Below are 22,571 nucleotides of genomic sequence, written 5' to 3'. Positions count from 1 at the left end.
TGAAGGAACTGTAAAAGTTGCATCTGCAGAAACTGCAGTTCAGCCACACACCTGATTAACTGTCCATGCTAGTACAAGATCAAGCACAAGATCAAGCCACTCACCAACGAAACCTTATATTTAAAAAAGTAAGCAAAAACTTTCATGGACAACAAAGTATGGCAAGAAAAACAATTAATACAACAGATTTAGAGATGAACTGTCATGAAAACTAAATTATATTAATGAACTGGAGGATACTGGATGACAGCATAACTGGCATACCAATGGGTTTGAAATTGGAACCCTAACAAGAATAGCATTTGCCAGAGATGGTAGATAAAGTTTTGTAACATACTGCTTCTTTGCCTGCTAAAATTGACCAAAAGTGATCCTTATGCATTACAAAGGGCAAAGCTGTAATAGAAAGCAAAAGAATAACAAATGTTTTTCTATGCCTGAAAGAGCTATGGAAAGAAAGATGTAACATTAAGATATTATACTTACAGTATATATTCCTGGAATGAAAAATCAAGAACCATAACAAGAAGGTGTCAGAAGCTCTTGTTAAGGACCCAATAAAAACATTAAAAAAAGAAAATTTGATTCTCTAAAGGTGCTATGATTTCTCCAGCTAACTTGGCTGTCCCCTTTTTGCTCAGAGTTCCTAGCTGAGGAAATAAATACCAACCTACGTAAATGTCCATTTCTTTGCTAAACAGGGAGAAAGGAGACCCTCAGAACAAACAGAACTTTTATGTCTGCAGGTGCCAGCACAGCGTATAGCACAGCCAAGTGAAAAAGAGTTATTCTTACATTCCAAATGCAATGTTTCTTTAGAACGCAGGGGTTAAAATCTTGCTGTTCCTCCTAATCTGTTGTTCCGAATCAGAAACTGATGAAATTGAAACTTCAGCTTCTCCTTTCTACAGCTTATCCTAGCATGGGAATTGATTCATCACACACTGCAATCAACTTTTTGGTACTTAACTGAATACAAATTATGATACTGAGGGAGATTTACATGTTTGTGTTGTAGAGCACAATGCTCATGAAAAAAAGTTGATTTATCTAGTGCAGTGGATTCTGTTACATTTCCAAACACCCACTCAAAGTAAAACACAGAAAGACTGGGAGGATGGGCATTTTAATTGTTTTCTCTGCTTTTCTACTTCTCTGTGCTAATTCATGTAATTGTTAATTTTCAAAAGGATCATTTTATGTTTGTTCCAAGCCTTTGACTTACCAGAAATACCAAATTTGCTCTCCCAAAATTTTGTTGTAGAAGTTCTGGGAAATCTCAGAGATGTTATGAACCTTACTGAAAGTTTAGAGCGCTGAATATTCTTTTCTCTAAAATATGAATTAGTCACTGAAATTAAATAAAAGGTGTTATAAAAAGTGGAGTTTAGAAAAAAAACAACTCCAAGAAACAATGAATTTGAAATAACCTGTCAAAAAATCCCTGCTTTTCTGAGTCGAATAACACTTTGCCCCAGTTATGCAAAAACATGATAGAAAGTTAAACCTTAGTTACACTTTCTTTTGACACATCACCATTCAATCATGTCTTCCTTGATGCTATGCTCCTTCCTAATTCTATAGGAGAAGCAGGAAAGAGAATTAAGTGCACATATATATAATACTTATACTACATTTCATATATATTACATATGTAAAATAATAACAGACATGCAGTAGATGTCTTCATACCAAATATGACATTTGTAATGTCTTCTTGCTCTCTGCCCTTATTCAATTCTGCCTGTTACTCCTTTCAGTTGTTTATACTATGAGATCTTTGGAACAGATATGCAGACAATGCCTGAAAAAAACAGACCCAAATCCCTGATACTGGTGTTAATAATTCACAATAATTAAACCAATGCTGAGATAGGTAAATAATAAAAAGAATAAAATCTACAATCCCAAATTTCAGCTTATTAGGAAAAACTGAGAAATACTTATTCAATTGGAGAGCAAAGAGATGAGCTGAGAAATCCTGAATTGTAGTATCTGTATTAAACTCCCAGTTTCAGTTTGCCCTAAATGAGAATTGTTACCATCATCATTGAAGTTTCAGAACTGTATAGCACTTCCAAGATCTTATAAGATTTGTTTTACTAACTTTGTCAAGGGTTTCCACTGAGTATCCATTTCTGTATCCAGCTTCATTACATTACATATCCTCATCTACTCAGTTGTGCATAAAGGTTGAACATTGGTTGTAAAGGAAAGAAGATAGTTAATTAAATGCTTTGCAGCAAAGAATTTGAATGTAGAAGCTGTCAGGCTCTTAAGGCCTTCTAAACACAAATGGAATCAATGGGATAAAGCCTTTGAGTTTTCATTTTGATTCTATGTATTACAACATGTCACATTAATAGTAAAAAAAAAAAAATCTCACGATTCTGTAGACAATACTATGGTTTGCCACACCAACAGCAACTAACCCTTGCTGCACCCCCACCAACCAGCCATCAGAACTGGAGTCACACAAAGCCTGTATTACTTATGGATGTAAATATCCCAGTGAGGTAGATAATTAGGAACACATCAGAATCATATCACAGGGAAATACATGTCAAGAGCTGAGTTTTCAAATCAGATGTCCCTTCCCTGCATTCAGTGCTCTCTTAGCACTGAAATGAATGTCAGTAGATGAAAGTACAGCAGCTGTAAAACCACATTCAGCAACATAAAAAAGATCAGAAAGGGAGAAGAGGATAGAAATAACATTTCTTTGCAGCTCAGCTACAATGAGAGTTTATATCTCAACTCAAAAATATGCAACATGATAATTTCACTGACTTCCCCAATAAGCCTCCTGTACTTATGAACAGTCAAATGCTTAACTGCACAACATAGATAAGATACTAGGAACTAAGAAGTTGATTTTCAAAGCAATGGATGAACACAAAAAAGCAAAAAAGACTTTTTTCCCCTTACTGAAGTTCAGGTTATGGATTTTTATGACTGCCAATACTTCCTCTTGACAACATCCATATCTCAGTAAGTAAAACCACAGAATCAGTGCTGGTCAGTTGAGGCTCCTTAGAAGAGCAGTGTTAAATTTAAAGTCAGATTGAATTTTCCAGACTGGTGAATATGAAGAAGCTAAGTGTTCAGCATTATTATTGTTGCATCACTCCTGTGCACCTAAAAACTAAAGCAAAGGGAAAAGCCTTGACAAAAAACCCCCATGCTTTGGGGTTTTTCCTGCCATATTTGTCATGGTAGGAAAGCATCTTCCTCTACTCACATTCTGTTTATCAGTCTTTAAGTGTCAAGTCTGAATTAGAAACAAGTGCAGTGAATATATTCAATTATTGTAAATTTTAAGGAAAATAAGTCCTTGTACCTCAGATTGTTTTTCATATTTTATGGAGAAGTAGACAAATAACCACAGACTTCTTAACAATGTAAACTAAGGAGGTGAGCAAATATAACATGATAATTATATAAAATCATCCTACTGTAAATTTGGGTAGGGAGAGGTATGGGGATTTACTATAAGTTAAATACTGAGAACTTGACGCATGCAAAAAGAAGCTGTCTGCTGACAGAAGGATTTTTTTAGACAGCATCAGGCTCACATTCAGCAATGACATTTTTTTCTCTTTCATTTCTGCATCCTTCTCTACATACGTTAAGAAGTAGCTTTGTCTTCTGCCCTGATGACTCGGATCTTAACATTTTCAGTGATGGCAATCCAAATGCAGAAGTATGGATTGTACTTAGGCCTAATTTTCTGAACTATGAGTAGTGTTACAATCTCAGTGGACTATAAATTGAGGAACTTGATCTTCAGATCTCTAGTTTACCACTAACATTCCTCCACAATGCCCGGCAAACTGCTTAATCTCTTTGTGCTGTTGTTTCCCTACCTCTGAGGCTTTTTGTGGTTTAGAAATGAAAGAAGTAACTACTCTGGTTGAACTTCAAGGCAGAATGATGATCCTACATTACAGGGTGGTGTGCCCAACGAGAAGCAAACATTTCCAGAACTAAAGAAACAGACAATGATTCTTAAGAGGATCAACCAGCAGTTAAGAGGATTTGTATCTCTAAGCAGGGATTTACTACACAAAATGAGTATGTACAAACAAGACTAGCACTCAAACAGAACTGACTACCTAGTGCGTTTCTGTTATTAAAGGCTTACTCTTCCTTTTTCTTTACTTGTAATACAACTCCTGACATCAAGGATGGAGCTGTAACCCCTGTCCATGTTACGGAATGGATTTGAAAGTACCTTAGAACTTGAGGGCTTGCCTCCATAGAGACATTCTCTGCTTTGGCACAACTCTCCCCCTAACACATAAAAACCAGACTAAGGAGTGATTAGGAAATGTCCAGGCTACTACTAATGGCAAGACACCAGGAGGGCTCTTGTGCCAGCTCACATATTTAGAGGACTGCACCACAGAGTGATTGCAGTGACCTAGAAGCCACATCGAACACTGAATCATTTCCTTTTAAACATATATCTTCAAGGACTAGCCCTTCTCTGTGTGGTAGGTAAAAAAATGGGAAAGGATGAAGCAAAAGAATGGCTAAGTAACTTTTCAAAGAAAATCACAAACAGAAGGAAAACTTGTTACTGTATACAGAGCTGCAAGGAGGGAAAACAAAAATCCTAAGCTTCAGTAGTGGTTGAAATAAGTTTCTAAATAAAACCTCCAATGACAGTCACTCTCTAAGTGTTGTGAATGTATTCAGACAGCAAAGCACTCTGATCATAGCCTGAAAAGTAATTGTTCTTGTAAGCAAGGTAAATCAAACAATGAAAATTCATAGTTTGCTTTGTTTTGGGGGTGAGCCCTCCATTGCTTTTACACTACTGAACTACTACTACTTGAAAATCTTGGTACCATCAAGTGGTCTACATCTGGTACATCATATAGTTTATATCTTTGGGGTACATCTAGTCTCTTGAGATAAAATGAGGACATTTTAGGGGAAAAAAAGCCAATGAAAGATTGTGCTGTTGTACACAGACTTCAGAAAAGGAACTGTTTTGCACTCTGCCAATCAGATCTAGGAGTGACTGGCAAACATAATTATTATTTGATGTAATTTTTCTACTTGAGCAGATGGTCAGCTCCCTATATACTACTTCAGGGGCATCTTGCTAGAAAGACAACAAATTTTGGTAGTCACCCTGATCGGATGGTTCCAACTCCCCTGAAACATCAGGGGAAAGGCCAGGCCCATGAAGGGAAGGGTGTCATTCTTGGTGAAGTGGTAAGAGACAGGCCACAGGACTCGAGATGGGCCCTACCACCACAGAGCTTCCTACTTAGCAACATGCCAGTTGCGGTTCTTCTAGAGAAAGAGAGAGGCCGAGGCCACACAGCGCTAATGCCTGCGTTGTGAAGATACTGCAAAAGTCTATCATCAGTTATGTGAGACTTGGCAGGCTGCAGGTTCAGAGGTCTGCAAGACACTAATATCCAGAACAAGAAGAGTTAGAGATTACTAAGATAAGACAGAACATGCCTAGTGCTTCTTCCTACAGGAAAAGATTCTGATGTAAAGACCTCCTATTCTTAAACAGACATATGGATAGGTTTAATTTTATGAGGGAGTAAACACAAAATGCTGGAACCTGCACAACCAAAAGATAATACAAACTCCTTCTTCATGTTTTTCCCTCTCATGGAAGACATGTCTCTAGTCAGTGGCAATCTCAGATGGCAATTGCAAATAAGGCCCTGAACAACTCTGCAGTGGCTTCTGTAATAGTATGCTCCCTTAAGAAAATGAAATGTTTCTTTGATTCTAAATATTCTCATTTAAAGCTCCCCTACATCTTGCACTTATGAGTGAATGTATTTCACATGAGTAAGCTTAAAAAAGAATCACAGCCTTTTACTGGAAGTTACATTTCATGAAACAAGATCAAAAATGTCAACAGCGAAAATGTCGAAGAGGTGCCATTTGAAAATATGCCTTTGAACTCATTTGACCAAGGCTATTGTTTAAAAAAAAAAAAATCACACCTGTGTGTAGACAGATAGGCTCTCTTTATCTAGTAAGAACTAGGTGTGGAGACACGTGGGATAGATAATTAATCTCTATTGCTATCTATAGTTTCATTGTTAACACCGTCTTGGTTGAAGTGTGAAAATATGTTCACACTTTTGAAAATGGGCAATTAATCAAATGACAATATGAATCTTAGGAACACAGAAATTACTGTTACCCAACACTATTTCTGACTATTTATTTTTAAAAAAGTTTATAAGAAAAGCACATTGTCTCGGGTATCCTTCAAGATTATAAGGGAAGCTACCATATCCTCCCCACTGTAACAATCAGTGCATAAATTGTGACCACCATCACCAGTCTACTTTCCCTAGTGCACCTAGTACTTTATCCTCGGGGAGTTAATTGCAGGGAATATTTTCCTTATATAGACAAGTTCCAAGAAACTGTAACAGAGAGATGACATAAGCAGCACTAAATAACCAGAAGCAGGAAGCAGTAGCCACTGTCCTATTAAGGCCCTGTCAAGTAGCAGTTGTGTGTATTAAGCACTACTGGTCTCACATCAGTGCCCCAGAGATGTCCCAATTAAGCAAGTTTACAGGATAAGTATGTCAGTTAAATGAAGCATACAGTACTAACTCGTATCGAAGTGCTACATGGCAAAAGCCCCACACGTTTCAGCACAACTTCACAGGGCTGCCCAACTTGTGCAAGATTCATATTAAAAAAGATTTGACTAAACACAAATTGCATACTCCAGATGTCATTTCAGAACTCTCTCCTGGGATAAGATACAAGTTAGACCTCATGTTTACATTATATTCTCTAAGTGGTTTTGATCATAACTTTGCACTTTTTTTTCTCTTTTTTTTTTAATGAAACCATCCCTTTATACCCTTGGATGCTCCTTCAGGATATTGTTCACTTCCACAGGCACTTCCAATTAATTAAAGAAGAAAAACTATCTTTTCTCTATACAGGTTGATGAACTTAATAACATCAAGAACGCATATAAAAGCATGTGGAATATGTATTTACAAAGTGTTTTGCTTTTTTATCTATACTACTAGAATTCTTGATATGGCTTTAACACCTCATATCTCTAACACAGTAACTTCCTCTTTTCTGGTCTGTTCTTGAGCTGCTGTAAGAAAATAATTTTCCTGTGTCACCGTGTTGTCCACTGTTCCACCTTCTGGGATCACTGCACTGACTCCCAAGTCAGATATAAGCTATTTATCTTAATTTAAAGCCCTTTGTGGACAGTTTCTGTCTTACTTATGCCATTCCTTCTCTCCATAATGTCAGTCTCATTTGCTTATCTGTCAAGGTAACACTTTCTGCAATATGTTCTCATTTCCAATAATTTCTAATAGCCCCATATAGCACAAGACTATTATCAGACCCACGGCTGCCTATGCCCTTACTCAAAAACTATTTCTTACTCTCAAATCTCTGTATTTGTTCTAGCCAAAGCTGTTCTAGACAATTTTTTTCCTTTGTATTTGTTCTTATTTCCTCAAGATATGTCTTGCTCCCTTGCAGTTCTTAGCATTCTTCATTTTTTTTGGTCAGACTTGGAAATAAGACTTGCAGAAAAATCCTATTTCTGCTCTCCAGGCCAGCTACTGGAAGAGAAGAGGACAGCTTCCCCAACTTACAAAGTTTTTGGACTTCCGTTTTTGTGCGTATTGCCTTCATCAAATAAAGTTCTGTCTAGCCTAGCACCCTGTGATTAAACTGACACAATACACAGAGCTGACACATAAATTCAAAGATCTTCATCAATAAAAAAAATCTTCAGAGTACTGATTTTACAGGGCATATATAAACACCAATAGCCAAGAGTTTAAGAGTAGCAAAAATCACTAACTAAAATAATGCCTTTTTTTAACTCGACCTACTGTTGTAAGTGTACATTCTCCTTTTTTTGCTGAAAGTTTCTCTTTGTATTACCTGTTCTCTTGCATTTTCTTGTTGCAGATATATATTAGAACTCTTTGCAGATTGGCTGGTATCTTTTTTTTAGCACTCTTACATTCAATGCAGAAGTGGCATAGGCCAAAAACCCCTTAATAAAACAAATACAAGCAAATTGACATGTTGCTTTTGCACAGCCCTGTTGAACTAAAATTCTCTTAATCAGCATATAAACAGTAACTGAAATGGTATAGTTTACAGTTACGGAAAACAATTGTAACATTCACATTTTACTGTAAGGAAATAGACCAGACTTGTGGATTTTAAAGAAAAGAAAAGAATAAAGGCACTTAACGGTGTAAAACTGAAATGCTCTAGATCGGTAAGGCCAAAAGCAATCGTGTGGAAGATTTTGCCTACATCACGCTCTACTAACTTCTGTGAACATATCAACATGAAGAACTTGGCTCTTAGTGTGGCCTCAAATTGAAACAATCTATTTTCAAATAAAGGGACTGAATTTTCAGATGGGGAAAATAATGTAAATCTGGGGAAAAAACTGGACTTGAAATTCCTTTTAAGAATAAATAATGTGGTTATTGTTATCAGAATTCCTCCTACTGATTTTTTCTAGACTGCTTATTATCTTCCAGAGGCATAGAAGGTCTATCTGGTGTTTGGGGAAGGCTCCTGGACTTCCCACTTCCCTAAGAATGTAATATTTAACATTCATCTTTCCATTTAACAGGAAGTAACAATGCCAGATAACAGAGGAATGCTATATTTAGAAGCATTTTTGCAGCCTCCTGTAAGTGGCTACTGCATAAAATGACTGATTTTCCATACCACCTGTCACTCTAAAATGTTGAACACAGGAAAAAAGGTGGGCTTTTTGAAAATCCTGGGTTGTATTTGTTAAAACAAGTCCTGAGTTTCAGACGTCTCCTTGTTTTTAATTATTCTTAATTTCTGGGGAATCATGTTCTCGGATTTTTAAATGTGTGGCAATTTGTCACTTTTTGTTTAATTTTTCTTTTAATTGCATGTTTTGTTTCCCAAACTGGTCAGCATTGCCTCGTGCCATGAACAACTAAAGATTGGTCAGTTAAATATACTGCAGACTCCTAAATATGAGTTTCAGGTGGGATAGTAAATTTTGTGATTCCTCTATCAACCACACAGCTGTCACAGGAATGTGGTCCCAGTGATATCGAAGCATGAGAGATGATCTCTCGCCCTCTGATTGGGAATCCCTTCCTAAAGGTCACAGACCAACTCATTGGTTAAAACAGCCACCACTGAAATTCTTCTTTTCCACTTCAAGCCCTTGCTGTGGAAGGCAAGAGCTGGAGGCTGTGACACCCAGCCCCTGTCAGGGGCAGCACACACTCACAAGCTCCCTAGGTTCCCAGGGAAGTGGTAATCTCCGTACCTGGGCCCGCAGGGAGCCCAGTTCTGAGCTGCTCAGTACAAGAGAGACATGGAGCTCCTGGAGTAGGTCCAGCAAAGGGCAAAGAAAATGACTGAGAGACTGGAGCATCCCTCTTATGCAGAAAGGCTGAGGAAGTATAGAGAAGATGACTGAGAGGGGACCTCATCAACATCTACAAGTATCTGAAGGGAGTGTGTCAAGAGGATGGATCCAGGCTCTTCTCAGTGGTACCAAGCAATAGGACAAGAGCCAATGGGCAGCAACTGATGCAGAGGAAGCTCCATCTGAACATGAGGAAGAACTTCTTTACTGGGACCGAGCACTGGAACAGATTGCCCAGAGAGGTTGTGGAATCTCCCTCACTGGAGATGTACAAGAACCGTCTGGACGCAATCCTGCGCCACGTCCTCCGGGATGACCCAGCTTGAGCAGGGAGTTGAAGCAGATGAGCCCGATGTGGTCCCTTTCCAACCCGACCCATTCTGTGACTCCTCGGTGACCCCCAGAGTCCGAGACCACCGACCGTCGCGCGCTTCACGCACGCCCACCCCAGCCAGGCTCCACTTCGCTGCGCGCCCTACCCCGTGAGGGCGCCGGAAGGAGCGGGCGGGGCCGCGCTGCGCGAGGCGGTGCGGTGCGTGGCGCGGCGTGTGCGCGCTGCCGCGCGCGCGGGCGAGATGGAGCCTCCCCGCCGGCGCCGCAGGTAGGGCGGCCGGAGGGCGCGGAGGGAGGGAGGAAGGACGGGGGCGGCGAGCGGCCCCCCCCAGAACACACCCTCCCCACTCTCTCCAACTCTCCTCCCCCTTGCTCCGCCTCGCTAGGGCCTCACTGTGGAAACCCCACGTCGCTTCGCTGGCCGGCTCATCGCGGGAGGGCGGCGGCTGGCTTGCACGCAGCGCCCGGGTGCTGGAGGGCACCAGGAGTTCCTGCCGCCCATCCGCGAGGTTCCGGACGGCGTCCCCGCCGCAGGAGCGGTCTCCCGGCGCCCTCCCGCTCTCTCGGCTCCCTTTCCCGCCGCCCCTTCCGTCCCTCCTTCTTGCCGCCCCTGTGACCTCCAGCGGCCGGGCGGCGCCCAGGCAGCCCCGGGGAGGCGAGGTGCCCGCTGGTGCTCGTGTGGCCTCTCTGGCTGTGTAACGAAGGAAAAGGCTAAACACCAAGGTTACGTCGCCTTTGGCTTCGCGTTGCCGAGGTCTTGCCCGAATGATTATAGACACGTGTCCACAGAAGTGAATGAAAACCCGTGTGCTTTATACCCGCGTAGTGTTCGCTCACCTGCCCTAAACCCCTGAGTCTGGTGCCTTCAGCTTGGTATGTAAAAAGGCCATTTCCCCGTGAGACCGAGCCCTGCGTGGTGTGGGCCGGCTCCAGCTGACACAAGGTGTTGGGACACCCGTAGCTGGTGACAGACTGCAGCGGTCGTGGCTGTGCACCTTGGTCAGTGCAGCCTGTGGCTGCTGCTTCAAAAGCTAAGAGGGTTGGCCAAGGTCAAGCTCCTGATTTCTGATAGAAACCTGTCCTGGGCCTGGCTTTCCAAGCCCTGCAGACAAGGCATTCATAGAGCAGTTAAGTTCTAGGTTTGTTTCTGGGTTTTTTGATCGTGTTCTCTAAGTGTTGATCTGTTACTGAATTAAGAAAATGTTATAAAACTTAATGCTGCATTTTGAGTGGTGGATGTTCACATCTACAACATAATTTCACTTCCCAATTGTCCTTTGGAAAAAACCTACTTATTACACTAGCTTAATTCAACCTGTTGTGATTTCAGTGTAGAGCAAACACTGAAGTTCATCAGCATTCTGCTTCCCTGTGTTTCTATATAATGACATTATCTGTCCCTCCCAGTCCATGTTGTAGTTGTATGTTAGCTGTAGTAGGACTGCTGAGGGTGTACATGCTGTGTGATACCAATACTGATATTCATCTGCCGAGCAGTGGCGTTGCTTACTGACACCTCTCTAAATCTGCTACCTTGTTATCCAGTGTCTTCTGCTTCCCTCCCCCCGTTCCCCATCAGTCCCTGGCTGTTATGGCTCTGTTGAAAACCTCAGAATGTGAACTAAAAGCAGACATGTCTACGTGAGGTAGTAGAGAAACTGGAACAGTAGCTGCAAGAGGTGTGAGCTGCCCTGTTCATATTAGTAAGGTGTTAACCCAGATACTCTGGTGCGGTAGGTTTTAGTGTCATCATTGTTAACTGCTTCTTGGCTCATATATGAGAAAAAAGAGGGAGAATCACAGTTCTGTAAATTATTACTGTGACTGATACTTCATTTTGTGGTCACAAAAGACAAATATTCTTATGGCTTTGCCAGGCAGTAGGGAGCGAATATGAAGGAGTCCTCTGAAACTCGGAATATAGAACCTGTGAATTATGTCGTGATTTGTATGGGAGGAGTTTTTTGACAGCCACGGTTCGGGAAGGAACTGTGGTTGTGTCATTAGGTGATTACATTCAGGAAATAAATTGGTAGATGAATCTGTTCACAAAAGTTTATGTTCATAGAATCAAAGATTATCCTGAGTTGGAATGAACCCACAAGGATCATCAAGTCTGATTCTTGGCCTTGCTCAGGACATCCCCAAGGATGACATCATGTGCCTCATAGCGTTGTCCAGATACTTCTCGAACTCTGTCAGGCTCGGTGCTGTGGCCACTTCTCTGGGGTGCCTGTTCAAGTGCCCAACCACTCTCTGGGGGAAAAACCTTTTCCTAATAGCCAACCTAAACTTCCCCTGACTCAGCTTCAGGCTATTCCCTCGGATCCCATCACTGGTCACCAGAGAGATCAGTGCCTGCCCCTTCACTTCCCCTTGTGAGGAAGATGTAGACTGCAATGAGGTCTCCCCTCAGTCTCCTCAAGGCTGAACAAGCCAAGTGACCTCAACTGCTCTTGGCCTTTCCTCTCCTCTAAGCCCTTCACCAACTCTGTTGCCCTACTTTGGACGCTCTCCAAGAGCTTTGTATCCTTGTTGTAATGTGGTGCCCAAAACTGCACACAATATTCAAGGTGAGACTACGCCAGTGCAGAGCAGAGCAGGACAATCCCCTCCCTCCACTGGCTGGTGATGCTTTGCCTGACACGGTTGGCCCTCCTGGCTGCCAGGGCACTGCTGACTCATATTCAACTGGCCATCGACCAGGACCCCCAGGTCCCTTTCCACAGCGCTGCTCTCCAGCATCTCATTCCTCTCTGTCCATACATCCAGGGCTGCCCCATTCTAGGTGCTAAACTGTGTTAATCTTCACATAGTTGGTAATTGCCCAGTTCTCTGATTCACGTAGGTCTCTTTGCAGAGCCTCCCTGCCTTTGAGGGAGTCAACAGCTCCTCACAGTTTAGGAAAATGTTACATTAGTTTGTTTTATCCTTCTCCAGAATGAATGTGCTGCAGCTCAGCATTGAATTTGATTTTTGTATGCACCACTTCCAAAACTATGTAGGGTGCTGTTTTTAGTAGTAGAGGCCATGGGTTATAAGAAAGCACGTTTTCTTTTTAATGTGCACTTGGTTATATCTGTAATTTTCAGATGACGATGTCTGGATCCCCAGTTGAAGATTCACAGATGTGTAAAAAGAAAAGTGGAATCATTGTCAGTAGCTGAGATACACAATACAGACTTTGGTACCCTTCCTAGATATAGGGCTTAAAAGCAGAGGGGCTGAAGACTGATTTAATATTTTTCCTAAGCTACTTAAAATGTTTGTTTCTTACTGTTATGTGGAAGTCTAGGCTGCTAACAAATTACAACATCCATTTTTCAGTGGAAGGAGAGAATTGGGCTTGCAGAATGGTTGTAACTTTGTTTCAAAGTGGCAAGGGCTGTAAGACCAGAGCTTGAAGAATATCCTGAAAGGAATGAAATGATAATTTCAAAAAATAGGGAGGATAAAATAATGGGGGATAAAACAATGTTGAATTTAAAGGGCAAAAATATACAAGTAAAAGGAAAAGTGACTTTTCAGCTGTTCTTTTTCAGCTTTTAATTAAACTTCTTTTAGATAAGTTGCCAGAATAACATCTGCAATTCTTGTGTTAATGTAAGCGAAAGGCTTTTAGCCTTGTCTTCATGTCAGAACATTTCATGTTCTGGAACTTATGAAAACACTGGTGTGTTTTGATCATATCTGTGATGTTAGTTTCCAAGATCTTCGTTCATTTTTATTACATATACTGATTATTCATTAAGTACATAGGTACAGAAGTCAAAGGTTGGCATTGATTTTTATTGTCTCTTAGTCCTTCCAGTTAAAGGAATTAAAAAAAGTGCAGGAAGAATGGTATTTGGTCCTGTTATTCAAAAGCCTTGCTCTTCATTTGTGTGTGGTGTTCATTCTTTGGAATGAAAGGTGTAAATTTTATCTTGAAAGGAGTGGCTAAAACTTTTAATTGTGATTTACATTATTTTTCAGTACACCTTGTCATTCACTTCTGAAAATGAGTAAAGAGGACTATGTAGTGCTGGAGCAACTGATTAACATTATGGGGTATGGTGAGAAATCTGAGGTTGTTAACATCTCCTATTGTAATAATGGGGGGAGTTGTTGGTTTTTAGATTTTCCTGCATCCCTTCTTTTTCCAGATGTTGGGGACTTTGCTCTTTCTGTGTCAGATTTGCCTTTTACTTGTCTCTTGTTTCTGATGCAAATTGTTGCATAGTTTTTGCTACCACTGCTTAGCTCTATTTTATGTGATCTGTTTGATTTATACCATTCAGGTAGTTTGTGGTGCAGGACCTTTCTCTGTTTCTTACTCCAGGTGAAAGTAAGCAGAAAATACTTGGACAACATCCACTGTTAGTTAGAAGGGATGTAGAAGAAATAGGGATTGTACACTTGGGACTGGTTTCAGAGAAGAGGCACTCAGAAGTTTGGGCTTGATTTAAAAAGTGTTGAACCATATCCTATATAAGAATTGAATTGTGTCTGTGCTGTTATTATATTTTGGCATCCCAGAAAAAAATCAAAAATGTATATTTGATTGCTGAGTACTGCTGCATGGTGTCTTTGTTTTTAAGTGAAAGAAAGCTGTGTTGAGGACTTTGCATCAGTTACCAAGTGAAACATTCAGCAGCTTTACAATGGCGGAATTAGGGCTGTCTCTGCTAGTTTAGTCCTAGGTCACTCATGGCCCTAGTTGTTACTGACTCTATATTTTGTGCATTTTGCTGGAATTCTCATTTGAGGTAGGCTGAGGTAGCTCACACCTGAAGTTTTTCTAACTGGCAGATCTGTCATACTTGAACAATGGTACAGGCTAAACACTGATGAACCTGCATTATTTCCAGCAGTAAATACTTAAGTCCTAATCTGTAATTAATTTTCAGGCCCTGTAACTGGATTTGCTGTGTGATCAGCAGTATAAAAATATCTCCTTGTGTCGGCTTGGCTTTACTTATTACTCACTAGATGTATGAGCATTTGCAATCTGCATGTAATTAAAAAAAAGTGTGCTTTGCCGGGTCTGCTTTTCCTTTTCTTTCTGGATATTACAGACATTCTGTCATACAGCCATTGTTCACTTTTAGCAAACAGTATTCTGGTAATCCAGTACTGCCATATTGCAGGAATACGAGCCCCAAAGCAAAATGTAAGATAACAAATTCAGCCACTGAAAAAGGTGAAAATTGACTTTGAGGTGACGATAGAATGGTGAGAAGTTAAAGCTTTGGAAATTTTCTCTGGTATTGTCATCCCTGTACTCCATCTTAATTTAAAATGATGTCAGTATTAGAAAGATCTCAAAATCTGGAACTTTTTTAGTACAAATAAATTTATTCATATACATTTAAAGAAGAAAAAAAATGGTTGCTGTGTAGAGAAGTTGCACTGATCAGTGTCTTTTGCTTTTAAATCAGGGTTTCACGGTATCACATATATAGTTTCACTTGGATTATAACACTTCTGTCATTTCACGTTGTCCTATATTTTAAAACCCTTAGTAGGAACCAAGTACTTAAGGCTCTAGTTTGTATGCAAACACTGATGTGCAAGTGAGATTACCAAGCTCAGGTGTTTGGGCCTGGTCCGTCATCTGTCAGTTTACACTGGATGTTTTTGACTAATAAAATCCTTTACCTTTAGCAGGATTCTGCATGGTTTTTGTGGGACTGAGGTTACAAAGCAATATGCTGAAAGTCATTGTCACTTTGACCCCATGAATTCCATGTCAGTAAAGGCACAGAAGTTCTCTCAAAAGCTACAGGATTGCATACTTAAAGTATTTAATTACGTCGGTACATCAAATTAGAATTGTAGGAAAAGACCCTAAGCCTTTAGAAGGATAAGGGTTTTTTTGTCCCATGACTTTAACGGGTCTGTCTCTAAATGCATTTGTTCCGTTGTGTGACTTAGTGTTTTCATACAGAGGGTTTGAGTAGTTGATAATATATTCAATGATACAGACTTTTTGGATAAGTTTTTATGATGCACATAGTCATAAATTATTCACATGAATTAATGCAAGATTGGTCAATTTTATTTAATACAGGGAGGATAAGCTAGGCAGAATAATGGAGATGAAAATTTTGAGTTGAATGCATTCTTTTTCTGGAGGAGTAGTAAGCTCTAATTATATTGTTTATTCAAAACACTGTTACAAGCACACTAAAATAAATCTGATTTTTTAAAAAAAATATGTAACCTCTAGAGCCAATAGTCTGATTGACAAAAGGAATGTTTGCCAATAAGCATGCACTGAACAGTGTGCTACTCCTTCTGTTATTAATAAAAGTGTTAAAAAAAAAGTGTACTTTTCAAGTGTATTTTTATAATTAGCTCATAGGCAAGTGTCTTAAAACAAAACTTTGAAATGGAACAGCATATTTACAGCTGAGAAACAGTTTTTATCAAGTGATATGAAAAATAACTGAATCCCCCAAATTAATGCAATTTTGTAACTTAGCTATAAACTTGTTCTCCAAGCCAGCTCAAATATTGAGTATACTATAGGTCTGCATATGGGAAGAATGAGAGAATGGCTGGTAAACTAAAGTTTCAGTAGACTTATCATAAGACCTTCCCTTCCAGGAAAACGGCTCCTTTAAATGTGGTATAGGTTAAAGAACGGGCATTTTGTTTGCATCTCCTTGGTTTTCTTCCCTTTGACTGTAATAACTCTCCTATTTCTACTGCTGAAGTTCTCATTAATACATTTTCAAGTTTTATTTCTTAGCTTAAAAAAGAAAGACATCTTAGAAATCTGTCTACTTACAAGTGCTTACTTTTGAAAGCAACTGGTAGAAAAAAATAGTAAGGTGTATTAAAAAAAGTCCCTTTTATAGCTCCACATTTCTCAACCAAGCTCCCAAAATAATGAAAGTGATTGTTTTTGAAATTTATACATTTTGAGGAGTATTACAGTTTAACTTGCATTCTTGAACCTCAACTAAACTTTCTACCGCATTTTTGCTAGTAAGTGATTTCAAGAAAAACGTGAGGTAAAACAGTTACAAATTAAAATATTATAAAGTTACTAAAACTTTCTCTGTTCTTCATATATACTGTGATTCTTACTGAAATAGCTATAGTATTTAAAGTACTATTTTGAGCATTTTTTGAACATGAATAAGTAAACAACCTTGAGCATTTTTTGAACAAGAAAATCGAAATTATAGGTTGTATAAGTAGAAATGCATGTTTCAAAGACTGTTACTGGAATCGCTTGACACAATTCCTCTTGGATGCAGAAGGTGTGAGGTTTCTTTAAATATCTGGGTAGAGTAGATTGCAACTTTTTCTCAACTTTTCTGAGTAATCTGTGTCCCTGCTACCTGAAGTAATGAGAGAGGTGAAAGCAGAGCTGTAGCTACCAGCAGGAAATAGCAAGTAGAGGGTGAGTAAAACGTTTACTAATTGTGTTGAATGGCAGGGGAGAGGGAGATGATACAACTTTCCTCAGGACACTCTTCTAGGAAGGCTTTTGTCTTGGTATCCCCTGTTTGTAATAGTCTTCTAATGAGTATGACAAGCTGCTACAATCTCTTTCATTATTAGAACTGTAAAGCAGCTTTGTATTTCATTCTTTCCTTGTCCTCTAGAAGATCTGCTGCTGACTGCACAGGTCTACACCGTTGTTCTCAAGGCTTCCTGAGTCCTGTGGTCAGAGGCTAGGAAGCCAAGAGAGTATTCATCATCTGTTTTTCCAGCTTTTCCATATGGAGTGACTTCGATGTGTTCTAGTGGTTGTGATGTTCTTGTTCCTATTGATGCATAATAATTTTTTGGGTTTTGGTCATTTTTACAAAAATAATTCAACCTGTTAAACTGAATGGCAATGGGCCTTGGCCTTTCATGCCAATAAACAGGTTTTGCAGCTGAGGGTTTTGATCAACCACAGAAAGCTATTACTGTTTTAGTCTCGTACCCTACATATTGTATGCAACAAGAGAACCATTTCAAGCACTGAGATTTGCCAAAACGCACAGATTTTATTTGTTAAAAAAAAGTCTTAAATGTGTTCTAAGCAATTTGCTGAATAGGGATATCTCCCAGTTTAGTAATCTCTTTCTTCAGTTCTTTACTCTGGGCTGAGGTTTTATGGAAAACAATTTCTCTTTTCTGTAGCTTTCTCCCTATATATCTTTTTTTTTTCCTGGCAACTGCAAGTTTATAACCTCTATAACTGTTCTTTATTCTCTCCTCTGTTCCTTGTCCCAAGAACATTCTTGAATCTGCTGATCTCTGTCTTTAAGAAACATTCAGTAGTTTAATTACACAGATTCCTTGGATGTAGCCTTATTCACATTTTCAAGGTGCTAGTGACTTATATGCGGTAACACCTGCGAGGCAGCATTTGGTTTTAATTTTGACTAACTTCTGTGTATATTTTTACAAACTACGTAGTTTTTACTGCATTTTATAACCTTTACTTAATCAGTTTGTGTTCATCCATTTTTCCCTTGTAACGTTCGATGATACTAGGAAATTTCATCAGTAAGGTAGAATCTCAGAGGATTACAATATTCTAGCACACATGCCTGAGTTTGGGCTGGCAGGGGGAGAAGGAAAAGCTTCTGCTAACATTTGTCTGCCCTCTGGAAGCTGAAAGGTAACATATTCTTATTGGTTCACTTTGTGGCCCAAGGCCATGATCACCTCAAAGAGCCTACCCAGAAGAGCAGGAAATGTGTGTTGAGGACGTAGATGGGAACCAAAGGTCCCAGCTTTCAAATGCAGAAGGCAAACCGTAGGAAAACATATTTCTTACTTGTCTGGGAATAATGTTTTGAAGATAAAATAAAACAAGAACAAGACTGTTGAAATGCAGATTCTTCTATAGGGACTATTCTGCAGCAAATCTGGTATTAGAATAAAAATTATCTTTCTTAGTGCAGAATAGTGAACTTTCAAAAGGGGGGAAAAGTACTTATTCTAGAAACTGTAATATAGTTGAAAAAAGGCAAAAGGAATTAATGGTTTTACGCCTTGTTTTTTGATAAAGTCTTGCTTCTGAGGTGGTGTTTCTTTGAAAGTTCTTGCCATGTACATTATTGCAGAGATGATTAGGTTGGATCGATGATCTTGCAAGCACTTGCACATCAGTATCAGAAATGCAGTTTCTTTGCACGAGAACACATTTCTCTTAGCTGGTATCTGCTTTTGTTAATATTTGTGCCTTATTTGTCTTTATTATTTTGTATAAGTGCTAGGGATACCAACTTCAGTGAAGTGTTTTAAGATCGTTGAAGGAAAATCACTGTAATTGTAATGCTATGGATAGTTTAGAATCAAGGAAGACTATTCAAATACTTAAGATGTTACAGTTGAAACACAGATATAGTACTGCCCAAACTGAATGTCTGCATTTGAGCTAGCTGGAGAGGTGATTGCACCCAGATACCTGAAACTTAGACAGTATAAGATGATTTAAATTTCATAGAATCATTTAGGTTGGAAAAGACCTTTAGCATCATCAAGTCCATTCGTTATTAAGCACAAAATATTTTCTGATTGAAAAATACAAAAGCAAAATCCTATAAAGATAAAAATTTGTGACATAAACAAATAATTTAAAGCTGATACTTCCCAACAAACATTCTTCTAAAAACTGTAGATGAGTTTGTAAATGTTCTTCATTCTTGTTTATTTTATACAGTTGAATAATTACCTCTGAATTACTGTCGTAGCTCTCTTCTCATTCTTTCTACTGGATGCTGCCCAGTGTCCTGATGTGCCCTCTCCTTCTTGCATTTTCAGCCTCTGCAGGTTTGACAACATGGGACTAAGAAGAGGGAGTTTGCCTGGAGCACAGCTCTGTCATGGTTCTGGTTGAGCTGGTGTTAACACCACTTTAACTACTCCTTCCTATCAGTCTTATGCCCCTTTCCTGTTGAATAATCAAACAGAAAATTGGGTGGTTAAGCTAATTTAAAACCTGAAAACCCTTTTTGACTGTTCTGGGCTAATAGAGAGGCCTTCTCTTTTTGGATTTCTTTTTCTTTGCTTGCTTCCTTGCTTGTTTGTTTGTTTTGTGTCCTGTTTCCTTTCTAGGAATTGTATTCCTACCTACTTCTCTTTGTCAGTAGAGGGTAGCTGATCTTTACTCTGAAGCCCTGGGCTTTGTGGCTGTGGGAACTGTAGATGCTTCTAGGCAGCTTTACCAGCTAGGGAGGCCCAGCTGCACTTCCCAGGCCTTAAAGACTTCTTGGCTATTTGCTGCATTTCTTTGCTATCTGCTACGTTTCCATGTGGTCTGAAAGTTGAACTTGTGAGAGCCAAGAGTTGCACTTGATGATCCTTCTAAGTCCCTTCCAACTCAGACTATGATGCTAATTGTTGGAAGTAGATAAGTAGATCCAATTACTCCGAGGTGCAAATCAGCTGAGAAGCACTTCTTTGCATGTATTTGAATTAGTTTTCTGTTTTGAGCTGGTCATTCACTGTGTGTTAAGGTGCATAATAGTGCTGATGTGATGGGAGTGAGGGCAATGGGGACTGGTAAAACTTCCCTTTTGGTGGCAGATAGCAACCCACTTGCATAACTGTATCCACCCACATTCATAGGTCAGCTGCCTGCTCAAAGCACCAATACAACAAAGTCAAGTTTAAAAAAGAAGGGAGTAGGTTTAAGCTATAATTTGCACCAGTGGTACTCATGACAGTTCAGTCTTTCTTCTTGTCCGAGAGTCACACAATTCCCTCCTACAGGTCGTTTTGGAGTTATATAGTGAACTGGATCAGGGAATTTTTCTAGCTGAAAAATTCCTTGACAAGAAATTTATTTACCTTTAACCCAAATTAACTTCCCCTTTCATTCACCACAGGGCTGCCGAGCCCATCTGTGTGGGCAGCGGGAAAAGAGCATCCTAGGGATGGGGACAGGGCAGGAAGGCTGCAGTGCCAGCTTGCTTTGAGTGAAGTGAGTGGAGCTGAGGCACGTAGCTTGGTGGTGCCATTTCCTGCCATGTCATTCAGCTGAACTGATTTGTCCTTTTTAAAACATATGTTTAAAGTTTTCTGGCAGCTTTGCATTCTCTGTAACAAATGCTCGGTACAGTAATTGCACTGATATTCTGCAGAAAGTTAAAATGAAAGATATTTGTAATTGTTTTATCTCATGAAAATCAGAATATAGAAGCAAATGTTAAGTCATGAGCTATTTGTTTTCAGTATTTTTGTCGTATTTACAGAATAGACTTTGGGGTTTTTTTCTGCTGTAGAAATTCTAAGAAAGATATTTTTCTTGAGGAGAAGTGTAAGTCTTTCGTTCAGATTCTGTATATTGCTCATTATAATCCTTTGTTTTGTTGCCAGATTCCACTAGTAATATCATGTATGCAATACTGTGTAATCTCCTAATGTAATCTCTTAGCATTAGTAGACTTTAAAAGATGATGATGTAAGGATGACTAATGTTAGTCTCCGTTGTTTTTTTATGTAGAGTAGCCAAAAATCCTCTGAAAAGTGGTGTTTGAAAACTGCAGGGAACTTAAAATCTCCTTCTTTCCTTAATTTCAATACATTGCACTTTTAATTTTTTTTGTCATTTCATCTTTTTTTTTTTAATAAGCAATTTTAAAATGAAATGATTGTCACTCAAAATAACTGTATCTGACAGTATGGTTTTCATAATATGAGCATCCCAGCTGATGCTATTCTGAAATGTAATATCAAAATCAAAGGAAGAATAAATAGTGTGTTTGAAGATGAAAACCAGGTATTTGATATAACTGTGCTGAACTATACAGTGTTCTGAACGAATGTCCTTAAAGGTTTTTTAACTCAGAAGCTGAGAAGTAAAAGGCTGTGCTTGATAAATTCTCATCCCTTTGTTTTGAAGAAAGTGGGTTTGGAAATGCAGGGTTTTTTAAAATGATCTGTCTTGTTTGTTCAAACTCACTAGCTGTGTTCAAGAGTACTGAGTTCTGGAGACAACTGAAAGCAAACTGCAACTGTACTTTTAAGTGCAGAATTCAGACAGCAGCATTTGTTCTGTTAGATTGGATTTCTCAATGAAAAATCTCCTAGATCCTTCATTGAAAAGACAGTTTTCTTCTCAAGAACTGAAGACTTCCACATAGCAATAAAAATTTTAGGGTGTGCTCTAGCATATACTGTGTTTCTCGGCTTTGTGCCAGTGAGTAAAAAAGTACATACAGATAATGTGCATAGAAAAATACTAGTATCCTGAAATAAAAGTAATTAATGTTTGTGCTGACTGTATGCAGATTTTCTATTCACTAAGGCAGAAATTAAAATGTGCTGCTAGAATTTTCTCCTTTATTTTTGTTCATTGTGTACATTAAGCAGAATAGAAATATTCAGGATAATGATCATATTTGTATCTGAGCAAATTTAAATTTTGGACTTTCCATCCTTTTGATCTATGTGGTCCTTTCATGGTACTTTTAGCTGCTGTTTATGACAGTTTTAGTGTACTAGTGTCTGTTATATAAGCAATGCTGTGTTATTTCTTTAGATTGATGTATAGATATTACAAATCTTTTTTTCAAAATTATCTTTTTTTCACTCTTGCAGAAAATTCTAAGCTGAGACATGTAGAAAAAGATGTTTTGATTCCACAAATAATGAGGGATCGAGCCAAGGAGCTGTGCTTAGATAAGGTGCAAGGTAAGAGTCAAATATTCATTAGGAGATCAGATATATTCTGATATCAGATGTATATTTGTGCCCTGAATATAATCCTTGGTTTTGAAATCATGTAGTCAGAGAATTAATATGTGTGATCTGCATCTTATCTGTTCACTGTGAAACCAGTACTGAAGCATATAAATCTGCTGTGTTGGCT

At 39.0% G+C, this 22,571-nt stretch overlaps 1 protein-coding gene across 1 annotated transcript in view; it reads left to right on the top strand.

Annotated features, from left to right (window-relative positions):
• Nucleotides 1-9,992: 9,992 nt before the first annotated feature.
• CMC1 (C-X9-C motif containing 1) overlaps nt 9,993-22,571 on the top strand; it is a 44,388-nt gene continuing 31,809 nt past the window's right edge. The window contains exons 1-2 of the mRNA XM_029961972.1: nt 9,993-10,028; nt 22,301-22,393. Of these exons, the coding sequence (XP_029817832.1) occupies nt 22,351-22,393 (43 nt within the window). The 5' untranslated portion in view covers nt 9,993-10,028; nt 22,301-22,350. The remainder of the gene's footprint in view (nt 10,029-22,300; nt 22,394-22,571) is intronic.

The sequence above is a fragment of the Manacus vitellinus genome, unplaced genomic scaffold, assembly GCF_001715985.3.
Source record: "Manacus vitellinus isolate BGI_N305 unplaced genomic scaffold, ASM171598v3 scaffold_3_pilon, whole genome shotgun sequence".
In the NCBI taxonomy this organism is placed as follows: Eukaryota; Metazoa; Chordata; class Aves; order Passeriformes; family Pipridae; genus Manacus; species Manacus vitellinus.
This window is presented reverse-complemented; position numbering and strand designations above follow the sequence as displayed.